The sequence below is a fragment of the Tamandua tetradactyla genome, chromosome 21 (genome assembly GCF_023851605.1).
Source record: "Tamandua tetradactyla isolate mTamTet1 chromosome 21, mTamTet1.pri, whole genome shotgun sequence".
In the NCBI taxonomy this organism is placed as follows: Eukaryota; Metazoa; Chordata; class Mammalia; order Pilosa; family Myrmecophagidae; genus Tamandua; species Tamandua tetradactyla.
Window position 1 is genome coordinate 56,849,913 of NC_135347.1, and position 21,024 is coordinate 56,870,936.

A 21,024-nucleotide genomic window follows, 5' to 3' on the forward strand; every position below is an offset into this window, starting at 1 on the left:
CAAATCCTTCATTTTGTGATAGCTTGACAATTAATTTAGAAACTAAGTCATAAAATTTGTCCTAAATTTTAGTAATTTGCAAAAGATGATTTAAATACATTACACAGTCAATTCATATCTACTCCATCTTTATATGCAGGTATGATATCTAGCTTCTTGATCATTTACATCACCTCCTTGTAAACATTTGATCATTTGTTTTTGCTGTCGACATAAAAGTAGTCTTGGCTCATGACTGGTGTGTTCAATAGTGAAATGATGTTCATAATTCCAATTGGATAGGGTAATCAGATGTTGAACTGGAAATGCTTTGAACATAACTTCAAAAAAATGTGTGAATCTACTAGGAAATTAGTGACAGTGCATGTATTTGTCTAATAGGCATATATTGGGAATGAAGTAGCTCCAAATCTGAGAAATTGGAGCTATAAAGGACTTCTAGTTTTGGGAATGTTGGCTGATAGCCCAAAACCAGAGAATAATATTCAAGAACATAGAAAGTAGAAAAGACACGGATTTATAAAAGGATCTTTTTGGTCACATATGTTTGCATAACAAAATTATCATTTAAAGATGTCACCTCAAAAATCAGAGAGGAAAATAAATCATCCTCTGTTGGGGGAAAAGGAAATCAAAGGCTGGATAGTATATATCTGCAGGTGAATCTGGGGCAGATAACACTGTAAAAAGAACCTGTATAAGCTCTTCTCCAATTTTTGTTCATAGTAACATTATTGTAGTAGTTATTCACTCCTCCCTTTTTTATAGTACAAGTTAATATATGCTTATTTTAGCAGAACTAGAAGATAAATAAAATTAGAATACTGAATCACTGTTAATATTCTCATGTATATCCTGTACTTTCTCTCCATATTTATATGTGTGCATGCATGTAACCCAACGCATATTAATATATACACACATTTAATAATTGTCTTTTTTCTACCAAAGTAGATAATTCTCTATATACTATTTTGTAAACTTTTTAAGGCCCAACTTCTCATCAGTAAATAAAGGTCTACATCTCTTTATCTATTTTATGGCTATATATACTAGATTTATCTGCTCACCTAACATTGAGCATTTAGTTTGTTTTCAGTTCTTCTCTATTATAAATAGTGCTACAAGTGAGCATCCTTGTAAAGACATCTTTCCTTACAGTATATTCCTACAGGTAGAATTGTTAGAACAAAGTTCATACACATTTCTAAGGATTTTTTGTTCTTTTTTTTAAATTCTTTTTGGCAAACTGTTCATTAGGGAAGTTGAACCAGCTTACACTCCCAAGCCAGTTTTCTTTTGCTTCTTGGCCATTTGCATTTCTTCAGTGAATTGCCTATTCATGACTTTGGTCATTTTTGTTTTGGGTTAACAGTACACTATTCCTTTGCTTTACTTCTTTTTTTTTTTTTGCATGAGCAGGCACTGGGAATCGAACCCAGGTCTCCAGCATGGCAGGCGAGAACTCTCCCTGCTGAGCCATCGTGTCCCACCTTTATTCCTTTGTTTTAAATAAATTATTCAAACAAACCCCACTAAGGTTTTCTGACTTACAGCAACAAGTATAGTTGTATTACTTTCACATGTATAAGAGAAAGAGTGCTGAGATGAGTTTGAGCCCTTTTGGAATTTTCTTGTATCTTCTCAAATTTTTGTACTAATATTGCTAGGCATCCTACTGAATGATTCAGATGTGAAGTGGAAGAAAAGGTTAGAATTGGAGCATTATCATTGCTTATCTCAAATATGTTTTATCTCCATATTTTTCCATAGTTAATTTGACATGAAGATGGTATGTGTGGCAATTCATTGCTTTCAGTTCTGGGTCCAGAAAAATCAAGGACATGATTCCTGAAGTTATGCTTGGTCTGATTAAACTTACAAACACTATCAAAGCAGGGGATATCGGATATCTGCTTTGATTATTTTGGTGTCTTTTTTTTTTTTTTAAGTGATAGCAGGTGCTAATAGTAACATTATTTTCCAGAATATCAACTTTTAAGTCTAATACAATGCTAACTTTGATTTGTTTTTATTCTTGACATCAAACTTAATGATTCTTGTTAACCACATTTTGGAAATAGTCATTAACTGAAACAGTAAGTAAAGCAGACCATTAGGTTACATGTGGAATGTTCGTGTAACCATAAATGCCGAAGCCTCTGCCCCACAAATAACATTAACTACTTCATATTATTTTTGCAGTGAACATAAAATTAATTTTATGCGATTTTACCTATAGCTCTCTTAAATGCCTCAAGAAACATCTCATGATGAAGAACGTTTTACAGAGATGATCACTAAAGTAATTGAGTACTTATTATTAGTTTCTTTTATTTCCTTATTATTCAGCACATCACTGAATACATCTTTTATGTTTATTTCTCTATTGGACTTTTTGAAGTTCTCTTAAGTAAAGGAAACAAGAAAAAAAGACTTCGGTATATAAAACAGCTTGAAACAGAAATGTCAAGTATTGGGTCTTTATTGATTTGTTTCAGGAATAATGAATCACATCTTTTTTTTTTTTAGCTATATGTGGTGGAAACTGATATAATACCATATAGAAGGATTTAAATTATCCTCCTATAAAAACTATTTTCCATAGGTACAGTAGTAACTTATAGAAATATTGTCTTTTCATATATCTGGAAACATGATGTTAAATGTCCTTTCTAAAGTACAGTATTTAAACTTGTATTGCCTCTATCAATTTATAATTGTAGATCAAAATTTTGGACCAAAAAGTAAATCAAAAGAACTCTCAAATTCATTTCTCAAATATTAAAAACATCTAATTGGGGAATAAACTCCCAAGCAAAACACAGCTACCTCCATATTTTCCCACAAAATAACTAAATAATTTTTTTAAAAAAACAGAACTTTGTTTTTTGTTAACAGAATCTGATCCTTCACATTCTCCTTTTGCAGGTAATCCATTTGAAATAGAAGGTTTATTTCTGTAAGCATTTCTTTCTCTCCAATCTCATAATAAATAAATAAATATCAAATATATAGCAACATTCATATATATATATGAATATATATATATATGAATGTTCTTAACTCCTGGTGTCACACCTAAAAACGACATGCTGAAATCTTAAGATTTCTGAGATCTTGGGATCTGAAAAACAGGAAGAATTTCTTCCAGTCACAATGTGAAAAAATAGGTGGTAGTTTTACCTGTGCATGTTAACCTAAACTTTTCTTATTCTTCCTCTTTTTGGAAATCAGATACATTTTGTATATATTTTTAACTAGAAATACAGTGTTAACTCTTACCTCTCCAAGAAGATTTTAGAAGTATACAGGTTTCCTCAGGCAGTTAAATTTTCTAATTAAAGCTAGTCAAATTGTACAATTTCTCTAACCTGTAACCCAATACCATATTATTTTGAGAGTTTTGAATAAAGGAATAAAATATTATGATAGTGTTTATTTAGTACAAAAATAGATTGCAGGGCGGGCCGTGGTGGCTCAGCAGGCAGAGTTCTCGCCAGCTATGCCGGAGACCCAGGTCTATTTTCCAGTGCCTGCCCCTACCAAAAAAAAAAAAAAAAGACTGTAGAATCTCAGCAAAAATATTTTTATCAACAGCCCTTTCTTAAATGCCTAGACGCCAGCAATAAATAACAAATCACACTAGGAAAATTGAAGATATGGCCCAGTCAAAAGAACAAACCGACAATTCAAATGAGATACAGGAGCTGAAACATTTAATTCAGAATATACGAACAGACATGGAAAACCTCATCAAAAACCAGATCAATGAATTGAGGGAGGATATAAAAAAGGCAAGGAATGAACAAAAAGAAGAAATCAAAAGTCTGAAAAAAAAAATCACAGAACTTATGGGAATGAAAGGCACGGTAGAAGAGATGAAAAAAACAATGGAAACCTACAATGGTAGATTTCGAGAGCAGAACATAGGATTTCTGAACTGGAGGATGGAACATCTGAAATCCGGCATGAAAAAGAAAATATAGGGAAAAAAATAGAAAAATATGAGCAAGGACTCAGGGAACTGAATGACAATATGAAGTGCACAAATGTGCGTGTTGTGGGTGTCCTAGAAGGAGCAGAGAAGGGAAAAGGAGAAAAACTAATGGAGGAAATTATCACTGAAAATTTCCCAACTCTTATGAAGGACTTAAAATTTCAGATCCAAGAAGTGCAGCATACCCCAAAGAGAATAGATCCAAATAGATGTACTCCAAGACATTTACTAATCAGAGTATTAGAGGTCAAAGAGAAAGAGAATCTTGAAAGCAGCAAGAGAAAAACAATCCGTCACATACAAGGGAAGCCCAATAAGACTATGCATAGATTTCTCAACAGAAACCATGGAGGCAAGAAGACAGTGGGATGATACATTTAAATTATTAAAAGAGAGAAACTGCCAACCAAGAATTCTATATCCAGCAAAATTGTCCTTCAAAAATGAGGGAGAAATTAAAACATTTTCAGACAAAAAAATCACTGAGAGAATTCATGACCAAGAGACCAGCTCTGCAAGAAATACTAAAGGGAGCGCTAGAGTCAGATACGAAAAGACAGAAGAGAGGGGTATGGAGAAGAGTGTAGAAAGGAAGACCATGAATAAAGGTAAAAAGAAGGAAAATTAGAAGGACATATAAAAGCCAAAAGGCAAAATGGTAGAGAAGGGTACTGCCCTGGCAGTAATAACACTGTTGTTTTGGGTTAAGCTTCCCAATCAGGGGACATGGACAGGCAGAATGGATTAGGGAACGGGACCCATCTATATGCTGTCTCTACTCAAAGGACTTGAGGGCAAGGACACAAATGGACATTTGCACACCAATGTTTAAAGCAGCATTATTTACAGTTACCAAAAGATGGAAACAGCCAAAATACCCATCAACAAACGGGTGTCTAATCAAACTGTGGTATATACATACAATAGAATATTATGCAGCTGTAAGAGAGAATAAAGTTATGAAGTATGTAACAACATTGATGGACCTTAAGGACATTATTCTGAGTGAGATTAGCCAAAAAACAAAAGGACAAATACTGTATGGTTTCACTGATATGAACTGACATTAGTGAATAAACTTGGAGAATTTCATTGGTAACAGAGACCATCAGGAGATAGAAATAGGGTAAGATATTGGGTAATTGGAGCTGAAGGGATACAGATTGTGCAACAGGACTGATTGTAAAAACTCAGAAATGGACAGCACAATGCTACCTATCTGTAATACAATTATGTTAAAACACTGAATGAAGCTGAATGTGAGAATGATAGAGGGAGGAGGGATGGGGGCACAAATGAAATCAGAAAGAAAGATGATAAAGATTGAGATGGTGTGATCTAGGATTGCCTAGAGTGTATAATGACAGTGACTAAATGTACAGATTTAAAAAATGTTTGTGCATGAGGAAGAGCAAAGGAATGTCATTACTGCAGGGTGCTGAAAATGGATGGTAATTAATATTTTAAAATTTCAATTTATGTGTGAGACTAAAGCAAAAAATGTTTATTTGGTACAAAATTTATATTTTGACTAGTGCACCTCCTAATATTACTTATGTAGATAGTTGGTTGAACAACATAAGTGCATGGAACCTTGGGTGGGACATGAGATTTTGTTGGTTTGTCCAGAGTGATGCCCCGATGAATCCCAGAGTGATTTGATAAGTGAGCAGAAAAGTGTTTGCAAAGTCCCCTTTGGGGAATGGTGAGAACAGGGGAAAATTCAGCCTCCCCAAGTTGAATTCTTGATATTCTCATAAGCAGTGTGGACAACCAAAGCTATAGGCAGAGACCCCAGTCTTGGGGTTTGTTCATATGAAACTTAACCCCACAAAGGATAGCTCAAGCCTACTTAAAATTAGGCCTAATAGTCACCCCCAAGGGAACCTCTTTTGTGGCTCAGATGTGGCCTCTCTCTCCAGCCAATACAACAAGCAAACTCACCACCCTCCCCGGTCTACATAGGACATGACTCCCAGGAGTGTGGACCTTCCTGGCAACGTGGGACAGAAATCCAAGAATGAGCTGGGACTCAGCATCAAGGGATTGAGAAAAACCCTAGAATGAGCTGAGACCCAGTGTCAAGGGATTGAGAAAATCCTCTCGACCAAAAGGGAGAGGAGTGAAATGAGACAAAGTGTCAATGGCTGAGAGATTTCAAACTGAGTCCAGAGGTTATCCTGGAGGTTATTCTTACGCATTAAGTAGATATCACCTTGTTATCCAAGAGGAAATGGAGAGGCTGGAGGGAGCTGCCTGAAGATGTAGAGCTGTGTCCCAGTAGCCATGTTTCTTGAAGATGATTGTATAATGGTGTAGCTTTCACAGTGTGACTGTATGATTGTGAAAACCTTGTGTCTTATGCTCCTTTTAACTACCTTGTCAACAGATGAGTAGAACGTGTGGAATAGGGATAGATGATAGGAGGAACAAATGTTAAAATAAATTTGGTTTGAAATACTAGTGATCAATGAAAGGGAGGAGTAAGGGGTATGGTATGTATGTTTTTTTTTTTTTCTGTTTTCATTTTATTTTTCTGTTGTCTTTGTTTCTTTTTCTGAATTGATGCAAATGTTCTAAGAAATGATCAGGATGATGAAACTGCAGCTATGTGATGATATTGTGAATTATTGATTATATATGAGTAGAATGGAATGATCACATATTGGGAATGTTTGTGTTTCTTTCTGTAATTTTTTTTAATTAATAAAAAAATTTAAAAAAAACCTTTCTTGCCATTATTGCCAGATCAAGAGATACTTAATATCATGCGTATTGTTTGTAACCAAAATTGCATTCTAAGATCCAGAAGATTTAATAAAACAGAAGTGCATGTCACAATTATATATTGATAGCATCCTCTTTTTTTACTTTATTTTTTTCAAGTAGATACAGGTTTACAGAAAAATCATGCAGAAAGTACAGCATTCCTATACACGCCCTACACACACATAAAGTTTTCCCTGTATTAACAGTTTGCACTGGTGTAATACCTTTGTGCAATTGATGAACCAATATTATTATAATTGTATTATTAACAATAGTCCATAGTTTAATTAGGGTTCACTCTTTGAGTTGTACAATTTACAGGGATTTTTTGTTTGCAATTTTAATGATATTCACACACCATACCATCCATTCATAATTTATAATCAAAATCACATTCTTTAGTGTAGAAAAATTATATTACCAGGGTTAATAATTTTAAGAGTTTCTGCCTCAAAACCATTAATATCTATTTCAAATGTTTGAACTTGTTTCCTTGTTCAGTATCCAATCAACACAATAGACTTTAAGTAAAGTAAATAAATTAAATGCAAATGTATTTTCTTACTATTTTTAAATAGAAGTACAAGCACATATTTTCTAATGGTTCTTTTCTACCTTTAATATATTTATTACACAAAACAAAATTATTAGTAAAAGGTTAGAAAGTAGATCTTTGGAAAAAACAGTATATATGGGTAAATGATAAAAGAGCCAGTTTTATAGCTTTTGTTCTGTTTTATAGCATGTTTCAAACTGAAACACTTTACAAAGAAAAATCATGTATATTCTTTCTCTAATACATCTGATTGAGGGTTCTGGGAGTGTGAAATACTTAACTTTCTTTGCTCTTACATAAGATCCATAAGGATAATTTAGGATAGTTGAAAGCAGGGGTTGCATTTACATTTCAGCAAAAGAAATTTAGAAAGAGTAAACTAAAAGGTGATTATATTTAAATGCTTGCATATAAGAATATTAGCACTGTCCCTAAAAGAATTTAGAACAGTGAAATTGAAATCAAGTAAATGGAGGGTTGATTATTTTTAAATTGGCTTATCTTCATGATAAAAGGGGAAACTAGGAAATAAGGAAAGTTTTGCACATATTTATAATAAGTTTTCTGATATCTGTAGCTAGTCTTAAATATAGAAACACTGGACTAAATGATCTCCTCATGACTGTTTATTCTTAGTATTCCATGATTTTATGCTTTAAGACATCATCTTTGTAAGGAAGTATTTTATGGTAAAAAATGGCATAGCTTTTTTCCAGAAAATGCTTGTTTGGGTTGCATAATGCACATTAGGCTAGTCTATGCTATTTGAGTGAAACATCGTCCTTCCCTGCATTTCCCCTTCCTGTCACTAACCTGGATATCTGGAATGTGGACTAAACTCTACAACACTATATAAAACCTACTAACTCTTGTATATTTGGTTGCTCAGCTTTCTAAGGGCACCATTTCTGAACTGAAGTAAACTGAGTACCATTTTATTTAAGTGATTGTGACAGCTGTTAATTGGACATGAATTCTCATGGTTTTCTTTTTCTTTGCAAGGTTGAAGAGATGGTACAGAATCATATAACGTATTCATTACAGGATGTAGGCGGAGATGCCAATTGGCAATTGGTTGTAGAAGAAGGAGAAATGAAGGTAATTCTCACTGAATAATTAAGGGTGTTGATAATACTGATCTGAATAAAAATAGTGTTTTAAAACTACTATAAAACAGAAATTGTTATGTATAATCATAGAAGTAACAGATGTTGTGAAATAAAATGCTTTTTTGTCTCCCTGGTTTAGTTATTAATAATTCCTTTACGGTCATAATATAAATCTAAGCCCAAACCATTCTGTGTGCCTAGGTCACAGAAAAGAAGAAAGTCGGAGGTTAAATGTGACAAGTTCATGGTTAGCTGATGGCTCTGTATTTGGACAGTTTTTATTTAGTGGTGTTTTTTTTAATGTAATTAATTTTGTGCCCATATGACACCACTTTGTTTCTCTCCCTCTTTACTCTGTGGCTTACTTTTTGTTCTTTTTCTCACTGAAACTTTTTTTGAGATCTAGCCATTGGGTCGGCTAATCTTGCTTACATCCCTAAACAAAAAAGACACAGAATAAGAGCAGGGAATGAGAGATACAGCGATGGATTGAAAAGTGGCCACAACAGCATTGAATTTTAGGTTAACTCGTGTCCAAAGCACTATGCTAAGCATACTGAGATATTTAATAAGACTCTCCAAGTTGACAATTTAATTGGGGAAAGGAATGCTTATTGATTTAAAAAGATAAGATTACTTGGCTCCGTCTGATCTTATTCAATGATCTCTATGCTTTAAAGCAATTAGATTATATTTTACACTGAGAAGCACTTGCACTCTGTCTGCATGTGGAAGCAAGGTGTGACAGAGGTGAGGACAACAAAACAATGTTAGCTATAATTTTGATATGCTTATTAGAGAACACGGGTTTAGGTTAGCAGCCACAGGTCTTGCTGATACCCTAGAATGAAGCATAATGTCAGTGACAGTTGGACAATCACAGGTCTTACCCACAGGATCAGGCCCCAGTATCAGACCAATATGGATGTTCTCTGCAAAAGAAAGAAGTTGAGTTAAGCCTGCTTAGCTCTTCCTTTACTCACCCTTCAGATAAGTCATTATTCCTCCCCTTGGGAGGAGGAAATGAGGAGTGAAGAAAAGCCAGGAGTGATACTTTGGATGAAGTCCTTTTACGGAGCAATGAGCAATAGAGAATAGGTACTTTTATGGTCTGCAACATAGGCGAGAGGGAAATTAGGGCTAGGGGAGCAAAAAGTAACCCACTAAGGAAAATTGAGTCTATTGTCTGTAGCAGTAGTTCAGCTACTCTGCAAAGTAGCATTTTAGGAAAAGTAATCTGATAGGGAAAAAACTAGATATCAAGAAAATTAAAAAGAAAGGCACAGGTGATAAAAATATCTGGAGCAGGTTAGTAACAGCAGAAAAGTCCACTTGTTGGATGTGTTATAGAAGATTTCCAATAAGCTTAATGGCTTTGTGAAGTAGAGAGGAATCAAGAGTCTAGAATTGCCAAGTTGGGTGACTGGGAAAATGGTGGTCCTACTAATGTGCATAAATTTGTAGGGAAAGGAAGTTTGGAGAGAGACTGCAAAAGAGAAATTGTATGTGAAAATGCCTAACTGTATCTGGCCCCATAGGCATTCCATAGAGCTGAGAGCTGGTTCTACCCATCATAACATATTTGTTTATTTCCCGAAAGAACTTATCAGAGAGCTCTAATAAATAGCAAACCCTGTATAATTTTGAAATTATGTATTTTATTCAGTACTTTAGGTACACAACCACAGTATTTAAAGCAAGACAGACCTGTATAATCTCTTTGCTATTTTGACTTTCAATCATTAATTCAACAAATAATTGAATTCCTACTGTGTTTTAGGTACTCTTCAATGGGCTGGGGATACAGTGTTGAATAAAACAGCCTAAAATTAGTATCCTTAAGGAGATTATGCTCTAACTAGACTTATTTGGCCTTCTTAGCCATATTAAACAGTCTTTGAGAATGCTTAGTAAATAATACCTAATTTTAATTGGTAATGTTTATTTTTAAACAATGCATAGTAATAGCTATTCATCACGAATGTTATTTGTCGTGAAGTTTACTTTGGATTTGGAATTTTAAATACTTTTTATATGTTATCTATCTTAATAAATTAGAATTTGTTTTGATTTTCTTTTAATAGAATATGTTTCGTAAATAAAATTCTAAAAGGCAACTAAGTTTAAAAGCATGCTATCAGATTTGTACTTTAGGGGTTTAATTTTTACTTTTTAATATATCCTCTTTAGGTATACAGAAGAGAAGTAGAAGAAAATGGGATTGTTCTGGATCCTTTGAAAGCTACCCATGCAGTTAAAGGTGTTACAGGGCACGAGGTCTGCAATTACTTCTGGAATGTTGATGTTCGCAATGACTGGGAAAGTAAGCACTTATGTTAATATATTTTAATCTAACTATTATTTTGAATTTAATATCGGATTTAATTAGCTTTCTTCATCTTATCTGTAGTTTACAAAGTCAATGTAGAAAACATCTGGAGGATCAGATACAGATAGTATGCAAAATGCTTTCCAGTACACTATGTCATTTAATCTAATACCTCAGTAATCTGACATGATATGTGTAATTCTTTTCATTTTACATACCAATAAAGTGAAATTCAGAGAGGCCAAAGGATTCATCAGAGTATACAGAACTAGTTAGTTGAAAAGGTAGGATTAAAATCAGTGTTCTCAGTATTATCTACTACTCTTTTCCTAGACTTTTGTTTCCTAGGTGAATCCTGCTGTTGTTAGGGTACGGTTATCATTGGCCTGTATGTATATATGTTCCCTTTAGTCAACAAACTTCATAAATATAAATATTTCTTAACATCATATGATGTTTGTCATGGGCAATTTGACATACCTTTTTCATAAGTACAGTTCTTAAGCCTAGGGAGAACAGTTTATTCAGATTTAATAAATTAGGGATTATAGGGAGGGCTTATAATGTTAGGGAATTATTTGAGCCTGAGTAATACTGTAGTAGTTACAATTGCTTTCTTGTTGTGGAAGATAGATACTGGGCCAAAGAGGAGGTGATTTCCTGGTGCTCACCTCACAGCCACATCTATAGTCCTAAGTGTTAACTACCTTCCATTTGGACTTAGCCTAGTAGGTCAAGATCCTGTTCATTTTATTGTAATGTCCATTTACAGTTGACTTTTAACATAGGTGAAGGAGTCACATTCTAGGAAAAAGTGATATATCTTTTTTGCCATTAATATTATTTTTTTTTATTTCAGCAACTATAGAAAACTTTCATGTGGTGGAAACATTAGCTGATAATGCAATCATCGTTTATCAAACGCACAAGGTGAAGATCTCTTCATCCAAAAAGGATTCCAATGTAGTTCAAACTGAGACACATAAACTCTCTAAAGTAAAGTTCGGCAGGAAATTAAATGCTGCAAAAGATCCAAATAAATACTATTTGGATAATACTATTAATATAATAATTCATGAATGTCATGTATTTGAAAGGTATATTCACCTCATTTAGAGCAGAAATGTGTGCATGCAAGAAGCTGAATAAGTAACATAAGCAGAAACAGTGTATTTGATAAAGATCTACATGGGTTTCTCTTTGTGCACACTTTAGAAAATAAATTCCTTAATTATTGAAATCCATTTAAATATTTTGCTAGCACCTGGTCTCTGTAGAATATCACATTATCACTGTGTCTCAAACATGAGAGTGAGTCATGGTTGTCTGTGACAATAATGATGAAGGAAATGGAAACACGCTGTTAGCCACTGTTAAGGCTAATAGATATGCCAGTGATCTAAGTGGATTATCCTGAAAGCAAGGGAAAATTGCTGAGCATGACTTTTGAGACGTTGGTCATCTACCAGAACAGACAGAAACATTCTATTTTTAATTGGTTCTCTCCCTTCACTTCATTTTTCCTTGGCTTTTCAGGATAGTTAAAATCATAGAATTGGTATCTTTTATCTTGCTTTATATCTTTCTTCTTGCCTTACTTTGTTCTGCTCTTCCAAAAATTGCCAAATAATAAATTTATATAGAATAACAAAAGGAATTAAAATTTTGAAAAGAGCCACCAAAAGCTAGTATTTTTTGTTATTTAGAAATATAATGATTCCATGGGTTCTTCATTTTCTTCTTTATTATATGACTTTTTTTCTTTTCTTTTTTTACATGGGCAGGCACCAGGAATTGAACCTGGGTCCTCTGGCATGGCAGACAAGCATTCTTGCCTGCTGAGCCACCGTGGCCCACCCTATATGATTTTTTTTAGCATGGTCAGGCACCAGGAATCGAACCCAAGTCGCTGGCATGGCAGTAGAGAACTCTGCCACTAAGCCACCATCGCACTTTGATACGATTTTTAATTGATCTGAATATATGAAAATGTATGAGAGTTGCTATGTATTTCTTGAGCTTAATTTTATGTGAGACATCTTATTTCTAATAACTGTGAGCTGGGCTTCACTTTACATGGTAGTTACTCAAGAAATGTATAAAATTGAGGAGTCTGTTTCAGGATACAGACTTTCAGTCTGATGAGATATCTAAAATGTAGTAAATGCTAAAATGACCCTTAGTATCTAAAGATAACTGATCCTAGAAACCATTTCTGCTGAAGGAATTCCACTTGATGAATAACGGTAGATGTGGCAGGGAGGGTCATACAGGTTTTAGTACTTGAGAAACAAAGCTAAAAATTATGAAAATAATATATCTTATATTTAACAAAATTTAAATTACATTTGCCAATTCCTTGAAATAGAATGTCTTGGCATAATTTTTTTTCAACAAAATTAGATAACATTATACAACATCTTTCCCTTTAAATTTGACTTATTTTTGTAGTGTGGTCTTGAAGAGGGCCATTTGTCTCATGATAGTATTTAAATCATTCATACTCTTTAAATTTCTGTCTTTAGCATCATCATTGTAGATTTACATTCATTAGTTCTAGCTCAGCCAAATCCACATTTATTATTGGCATCTAACACTTCGTTCATCAACTTCATGAAATTTTACATCTTTAAAAGATCAACCATTTTATTTTGCAAATGATTTGCCTTTTATTGGCACTGAATTGTCAGCTATTTTATTACATTCCATAATCAGGAAAGACCCTGTGTATAATAAGGACTGAGTTCATCTATATATACCAGAAAATCCAAAATAAATGTAGCTTAGAGATGATAAAGGAGTTTTTCTTTAATGTAAAAATAGGCAGTCCCACTTATCAGAGACCTGGGCTCCATGTCATTCAGTAATGTATTTGTCTTTACATATCATAAAATCAAATGATTCAATCTGATTAGGAATTCTTTAAAATGTGATTATAATATCATAGAATCAGACTTCTTTCCCTTAAAATCTTTGCTTTTTTAAGTCTTTGGACATTTTAAACAAAGATTTAATATTGTACTTAAAATGTTTTTAAGTAATGCTTATGATTTAATCCTTTGGATATTCTCAGATGTTCTCCATTTAAAATGTGACACATTTCACCTTCAGCTAAAACATGTATTGGTTTTACATTTGTTTCTCTGTTAGTTCCATGTTATATATAAATAAAAAGAAGTAGTTCAGATTTTTAAAAGGTTTTTACTCTTTACACAGAGAGTGTGGCCTGCGTCTCAGCGAGATGTATTATATCTTTCTGCCATTCGAAAAATACCAGCCTTGACTGAAAATGACCCTGAAACTTGGATAGTTTGTAATTTTTCTGTGGATCACGATGGTGCCCCTGTAAGTACTATGTATACATATGTATAATTGTATGATGTAAAGCCAAATGCACAATGTCAGACAGAGACCGTAAATACACACACACACACACACACACACACTTGTATTTGATTTGGTAATGCTTCTTAGATTTGTTTTCCATTGGCTTGGCCCCTTGGCACAGTATAGCCCCTGTGTTAACTGAGGGCCGTGGTCATGCTGTGAGCATCCAGCAGGGCTGTTGTCTCTCTTGGCCAAGTGGAATGAAACTGCGCGTGAATGGGTAGGAGACCACAGGTTCCCACTCACAGGTACTTCTAAAGCCACTATTGACTACTGTGAAACCTCTGTTTTCTACCTCGGTTTAGCTCCATATTTACTACAGTGGAAGGAAAGTCGTTCCTGGCATCATCTTACCTTCATATGTGTTGTTTATTGGTGGAAGATTTTGCTGAAAATTGTAGAAGAGTTATGGTTTTGGTTAACTTAATGTAACTTTATATCAGCAGAGATTATAAGATACTGAATATTTACTATACTGGTATCTTTTTGCCATTTATTTATTTGTTTGTTTGTTTATTTATTTCCAGCTAAACAATCGATGCGTCCGTGCCAAAATAAATATTGCAATGATATGTCAAACCTTAGTAAGCCCACCAGAGGGAAATCAGGAGATCAGCAGGGATAACATTCTGTGCAAGATTACTTATGTAGCTAATGGTATGTATGTTTCTGCTTGTCTTTGCTACTTTGAAATGTGGATGTTGTTGATTATGATGACTGACAATTCATACAAATGCCTTTTTAGTTCTTATCTCTTAGAGTAGAAATTTTTAATTCTGACAGAAATATATCTGAATTATCCAGGAAAGAAACTTCTTCAAAATATACATGCCAGAATTTCATTCCATATCTACTGCATTAGGATTTCTTTTCATCCTTTTTTGTTCATCTACAGTTTTCTGATATTTTTGTAATGAGCATGTACTACTTTTGTAATAATAAAATGTCTTCCATTTTTATTAAAAAGAATTTCTGAAGCTGAACCTAGGGAGATAAATTTTAATACTTGTTCTCTAGATCACTAATCTCTAAATCTTTAGATCACATCATCCTTCATTTTAAGAACCATTTTATTAGATATGTGCCTAACATAATTATTTATAATTAGGATTATAAGCAAAAGTGGGAGAGGAAATTAACAGTTCTTTTTCTCCTTGTCAAGCTTTTTAGTTTTCTGAATCATTGTTCTCCTAGTCCTCATTAGTTGCTAGTTACATATTTATTTCACATAGGCCCACTATGCACAGCCCATTTTCATCATTTGCTTTAATTCCTTACTAAACTCATGTTTTACCTGCAATAGTATCAAATACTAAAAAAAAAAAAAAAAAAAAGCTCTTTTTATTACAGTGCCAAACTGCCCATACAGTTAAAGAAAGAATTATGCTTGAGTAAGTTACAGAAAACTATTTGATTATAGTAGAGGTCGATGAATAAATCTCCCCTAAATAGCCTAAGGTGTTGTATATTAGTGTCTGCATATAATTTAGGGAGCCAGGAACATTTTAGAAATGGAATAAATGCTTTCTTCTTTGCTTTCAAATTATTTCTGGTGATTAGTATTAAGGTGTTAATGGCTAAGACTTTAAGAAATTCTAACCTTTCCAACTTGAAGAATTTTTTAACAGCAGGAGAACAACTTGATTACTTCACACCTATTTGAAGAAACTTTTCCTAACAGGTGTTGATTTTCCTCTCTGTCTAGTGAACCCAGGAGGCTGGGCGCCAGCTTCAGTGTTGAGGGCAGTGGCCAGAAGAGAGTACCCCAAGTTTCTAAAACGCTTTACTTCTTACGTCCAAGAAAAAACTGCAGGGAAACCTATTTTGTTCTAGTATTAACAGGTACGGGAAGATGTATTTTATCCTTTTCTAAAAACTTTATTCGGCTAGTATGACTCTGCAGATACTAAAATTGCATTAATTATTCAAAGTGATTGTGTTATTATTATGTTCCCAGGTAGAATTTTGGCTTATAGCCTTTCAAACTTATTTTTTCATTGTTTATTTTTTCTGCTCATTTAAAGAAATTTAATATTAAAGAACTACAGGAATTCAGAAGTACAGATTCCCTATTATCCTTTCTTCTCTAGAAAACTGCTGTTAGATTTATTATTCTTCCAAACTTTTCTATGTATGTTTTGACACGTGTCAAGTATTTTTTAAAATCATGCTTATTCTATAGTTACTGTTTTGCAGCTTGCCTTTTTCACTTAATGTCTTAAATATTTTTCCATATATAAAGAACAGTGTCATTCTTTTAAAATCAGTCATATGAATGTTGCAGTTTATTAATCAGTCCTAACAGTATCCAGCTTGAGTCCACATTTTTACTGTCCCATACATCTTTGTACCAAGAGCTGAACTCTTTTATTTAATTTTTAAAAGTGTAAAAAGGTATAGAGGGAAAAATTACCCCATCCCCTATCCACCCAGATTTCTCCACCAAAAAAATTGAAAAAGTGTATAATTATTGTTACCAGTTTCTCTTGTATATTCCCAGAGATTGTTTTTTCATTCCTGAACAAGCACAAACAAATGTATTTCCCCCCACATACAATTTTTATTATTGTTAAAGAAAAAGTGGCATAATTGTGCATATTGTACTGCACCTTTTTTTTTCCCCCACGTATTTTATCTTGGCAGTCTTTACATATCAGAATAGACCTCCTTCAGTCATTTTTATGGCCGTATGGTACTCCGTTGTAGTTTAGTTTCCTAGCTGCTGAAACAGATACGTGTGAGGGGTTGACTAAACAACAGAAACGTGTTGCCTTATGGTTTTGAAGCTAGAAGAAGTCCAAACTCAAGGTGTCAGCAAGGCTGATGGTTTCTTCCCAAAGATGTTGTTCTGGGGCCAGCTGCCAGCAATCTCTGGTTTTGGCTTTTCCATCACGTGGTGATGTCATCTCCTTTTTCCTCCAAGTTCCATTGACTTTGGGCTTTTGGCTACTCCTTGTCGCTTCTCTTTCTGAGTCTAATTTTCTTTGCTTATAATTACTTCAGCCATAATGGATTAAGCCCCATCCTCACTGAGTTTGAACACACTATAACATCTGCAAAAGTTTATTGACATGTGACTCAGGACCAAGAGTTGGCATCTGAACATGCCATTTGTGGGAGACATGATGAGCCCCTAGGGACATGTTGTGTTATAGAAGAACATACTTTTTTTCACCAGTATTCTGTTGGTGGAATAAACTACAAGATGTGGCAGGGCTAGGAGTTAGTGTATTTGAAATGGAGATTTTGCCTTCCTTAGAGGTGGTATTAATTTATCCTGTCACTGGCAGTATATTGGAGTGCCTCTATCCCCACACCTTCTCACGTAATGAATAACAGAATTTTTGGATTTTTCCCAATTTGAAAAGTACTCTCTGAGTGTAGTTTTAATTTGTCTTTTTCTTATTATTGAGATTGTGTGTCTTTTGGTCCATTTGAGAACCACTTGTATAATTCCGTCATAAAGACTGTCATTTGGGTGTAAACATTTCAAATTTTAATAGATATTATCAAATTATGACATATAAGCAGCAAATATATGAACTTCCTTTCATCCTCATCTACATTGGGTATTAAATTGTTGGCTGAGAAATTATATTCTTGAGTCTATTTCATTAGCTAAAAATAATATAATCAATACCTATATAATGATTGATGTTTTTAATTCTCTTGTCTGATGCTATTTATAGTATGTTTTTCCTTAAAAATAAAAGCTCAAATGGAGGTAGGAGGGAACTGCCCGAAAATATGGAGCTGTGCTCCATGTTTCTTGAAGATAATTGTATGATGATGTGGCTGTCGCAGTGTGACTGTGTGGTTGTGAGAGCCTTGTGTCTGATGCTCCTTTTGGACAAGTAAAACATATGGATTAAAAATAAATAAATAATAGGGGGAACAAATGTTAAAGTAAATGTAGTTGATTGAAATGCTGGTGATCGGTGAAGGGGAGGGTAAAGGGTATGGTATGTATGAATTTTTTTCTGTTTTCTTTTTATTGCTTTTTCTGAATTGATGCAGATGTTCTAAGAAATGATCCTGATGATGAATATACAACTATGTGATGATAAAAGAATAGAAAATTAAAAAAATAAAAGCTCAAAAACTAGACAGATAGTAGAACCTCGTACTACTGTCTCAGATAAAGAACTTTTCCCAGGGAAAAGATTACCTGAAAATGTTAAACAGGTTCCAGTCTTATCTGAATGGTTGGGATATAGCTAGGCCTTTCAGAGATTCTGACTTCAAGCATAAGTACACTGCCTATTTTTACAATAGCCTATATTTTAGAATTATTATGGTTAGATCCAGGCATATTACTTCTTATTGATTCTGTTATTGTACCTTATTTTGTCAAATAAACCAGCAAACCTGATGCTACTATAGCAACAGTAGGCTTGTCGCCTTTCTCAGCTCTATGCCTCTTCCCAGAGCCCTCAGATTTCAAAGGCTGTATCAGGTTTCTCTTTTCTTTTACACCACCCCCAGGCTCCAACTTAATGGTTTAGGGTGACTTTCTTAACAGAGACTCATATTCATCTAAACAGGGCAGAAAATATGACAGTGTATTAAGCAAAAGAGATTAGAATGTCATTGTATATAAAACATGCTCTCAACAATGAGAAGAATAACTTTTTTAACATTTAAAAGAAACATGTTAGCTTATTAATAGTGTTTGACTCTAGGCTTTTGAGCATTTCCTGTACTCATTCTTTCGTGTGTGTGTGTGTGTGTGTGTGTGTGTGTGTGTGTGTGTTTTTCTTTTGTAGACCTAGGAGGGAAGGGGTTGAAGTCCTTACAAAAAATTTGTCTCAGGGGAAGGAATCAGCATCATTTGTGTATTGATATGTGTGTATGTAGAGACATAACTGAAAAGACTCACTGATCAAAACTCACCTCTGGCCTTTGAGTCCAGGTTCAGCTCCTTTGTGACGAAGAATCAAAGTCAAACCTTAAAATGCAGTGAAAATCTTTGTACACCTAGGATAACATTTGCCTCACAGGAATTATAGATGTATATATAAAGTGGATCCTAGCATTGAAACCCTAGGAAAGCCAGTGTTCTTAATTTTGGTGATGGAGAAATAATGACTTTCAGTAGTGTGCATCATCTTCCAGGAAGTTCTTTAAAGAGTTAACAAGGTCCAAAGAAATTTAAATATCTTAATCAGAACACTTAAACTCATTTGATAAAATCAGAGCAAAAGTTTGTTTCTTAAAGATAGAGCAGAACTTTCTCCCATAATTTACATATATCTATGTATGTATTTAAACTTGATAAATGATATTGTATGGCATAATTTTATTGAAGGCTGGAGAAAGAAAATGCCAGTTTGTGGGGTACAAATCCAGAGACCTCTGATTGCTTCCCCCCTTGCTTCCCTGTAGTACATTGCCCTTTTTAAAATATTTTCTAGCTTTCAAAAAATTCTTTATACTTCTGATTCCTTACAGTTGAAAAAGATTTCAAATATGTAAGGTTAATAATTTTACATTTATAAAAGTAAAAATCCTCAAAATATAAATTTTAATAGAGGTTCTTTGCATTCCATAAATTTAGTAGGTGGGAAGAATCTGTTCACCAGGTAGTGTTACAGCTGTTAGTAATACTATATTGCTGAGTTTAATGCTTGTCATTTTCTTTCTTGCAGTGATTGAAGGCAAGGCTATGTGATATTCCATGTTGGAGAAGAAAATATGCTTGAATGCTCTAAGCTGGAACATAGGATCTATAGTCTTGCCGGTGGTCCAAGATCTTAGCCTTGTGCACAAAAATGAAGAAATATTGCAATAGCAAAGCTGAACATCTAGCACTAGCTGTCTCCAGCTAGATCTCCTCGCTCAGCATATAACTATAAATACATGTAAAATTACATGTATATGGCTATATTTTTTATTTGCTTGCTCCTAGAAGAGAAAAAAAAAATCAACCTTGAAATACAAACCTTGATTTGATGCTTTAATTTTTGGAAGCTTTTTCAGAATTTTTAATTTACTGTGGTCCAGCCTAAGATCCACCATTGTATCAGATTTTGTGCACAAAAGAAAAGCACAAAAATTGAATGCACATGGGGCATGTGCTTTCTGTGCACCAAATATCTTGATGGGATTCTTTTTTCAGGCCTACATTCAAATCTATGTCCAGAATTTTATGACTTTTTTGCTTTGTATAATCATAGAATTCATTGCTGCTGATTTCTATATTGATTCATGTTGTCATGGAAAGTGTCTCTTACTAACTGAGGGCTGTCAGTAACCAGTGATTCTGCCTTTTCTATGGTCTTACTCTCATGAAGAACTTTGGTTCTGATGGAGAAAGAGTAAAAAGCTTTATTTTTTCCCCAGATATCTTTATATTTCTATTGTATTTTTTAGTTGTGTACTGTGAGCTACAGATTTTTTCAGTTTGTTACAAATACAATTTAGTAACTACCATATTGGTTCTGCCTGCCTCTAAACAGAAACATCTGTGCAAATCTTGTAGCTATAGACTACTTTCTGGTAAAATGATCAAGATAAAATGAGTTCATGTTTTCTTGAAATTTGTAAGAGTATATACGGTATTACATGTTAAAGCGAATCAGACTATTTGAGTTTAGCATTTGATTTAATATTTCTAATATTCAGTAACAGGTATGTCAGTTCTTCCAGCTTTGATCATTTTAAAAGATGGTCTAACAAGATGAGCGTAGAACGTGCAAGTAGTGCACCTATTTGCCTTTTGATCAGAAACTTGAGCAGAGCAGTAGAGGATTCCACTTGATTCAAACTGAAATAGTTCCCGTAGTTGCTGTTTAGAACTTAAATGTAAAGTACCTTTTATATTTTAGTTCTCTGTGAAAAAACATGAAGCATGGAATTGAGGCAAAGAGTGGTA

The 21,024-nt window shown here is 33.9% G+C and overlaps 1 protein-coding gene across 4 annotated transcripts in view; it reads left to right on the forward strand.

Moving 5' to 3' along the window:
• The window catches only part of CERT1 (ceramide transporter 1), a 136,994-nt gene extending 117,035 nt beyond the window's left edge, over nt 1-19,959 (forward strand). For all 4 annotated transcript variants that reach the window (XM_077139437.1, XM_077139436.1, XM_077139435.1 and 1 more), the window contains 7 exons: nt 8,328-8,423; nt 10,625-10,757; nt 11,623-11,693; nt 13,980-14,108; nt 14,678-14,807; nt 15,856-15,992; nt 19,799-19,959. In XM_077139437.1, the coding sequence (XP_076995552.1) occupies nt 8,328-8,423; nt 10,625-10,757; nt 11,623-11,693; nt 13,980-14,108; nt 14,678-14,807; nt 15,856-15,983 (687 nt within the window). In that variant the 3' untranslated portion in view covers nt 15,984-15,992; nt 19,799-19,959. The remainder of the gene's footprint in view (nt 1-8,327; nt 8,424-10,624; nt 10,758-11,622; nt 11,694-13,979; nt 14,109-14,677; nt 14,808-15,855; nt 15,993-19,798) is intronic.
• Nucleotides 19,960-21,024: the final 1,065 nt, after the last annotated feature.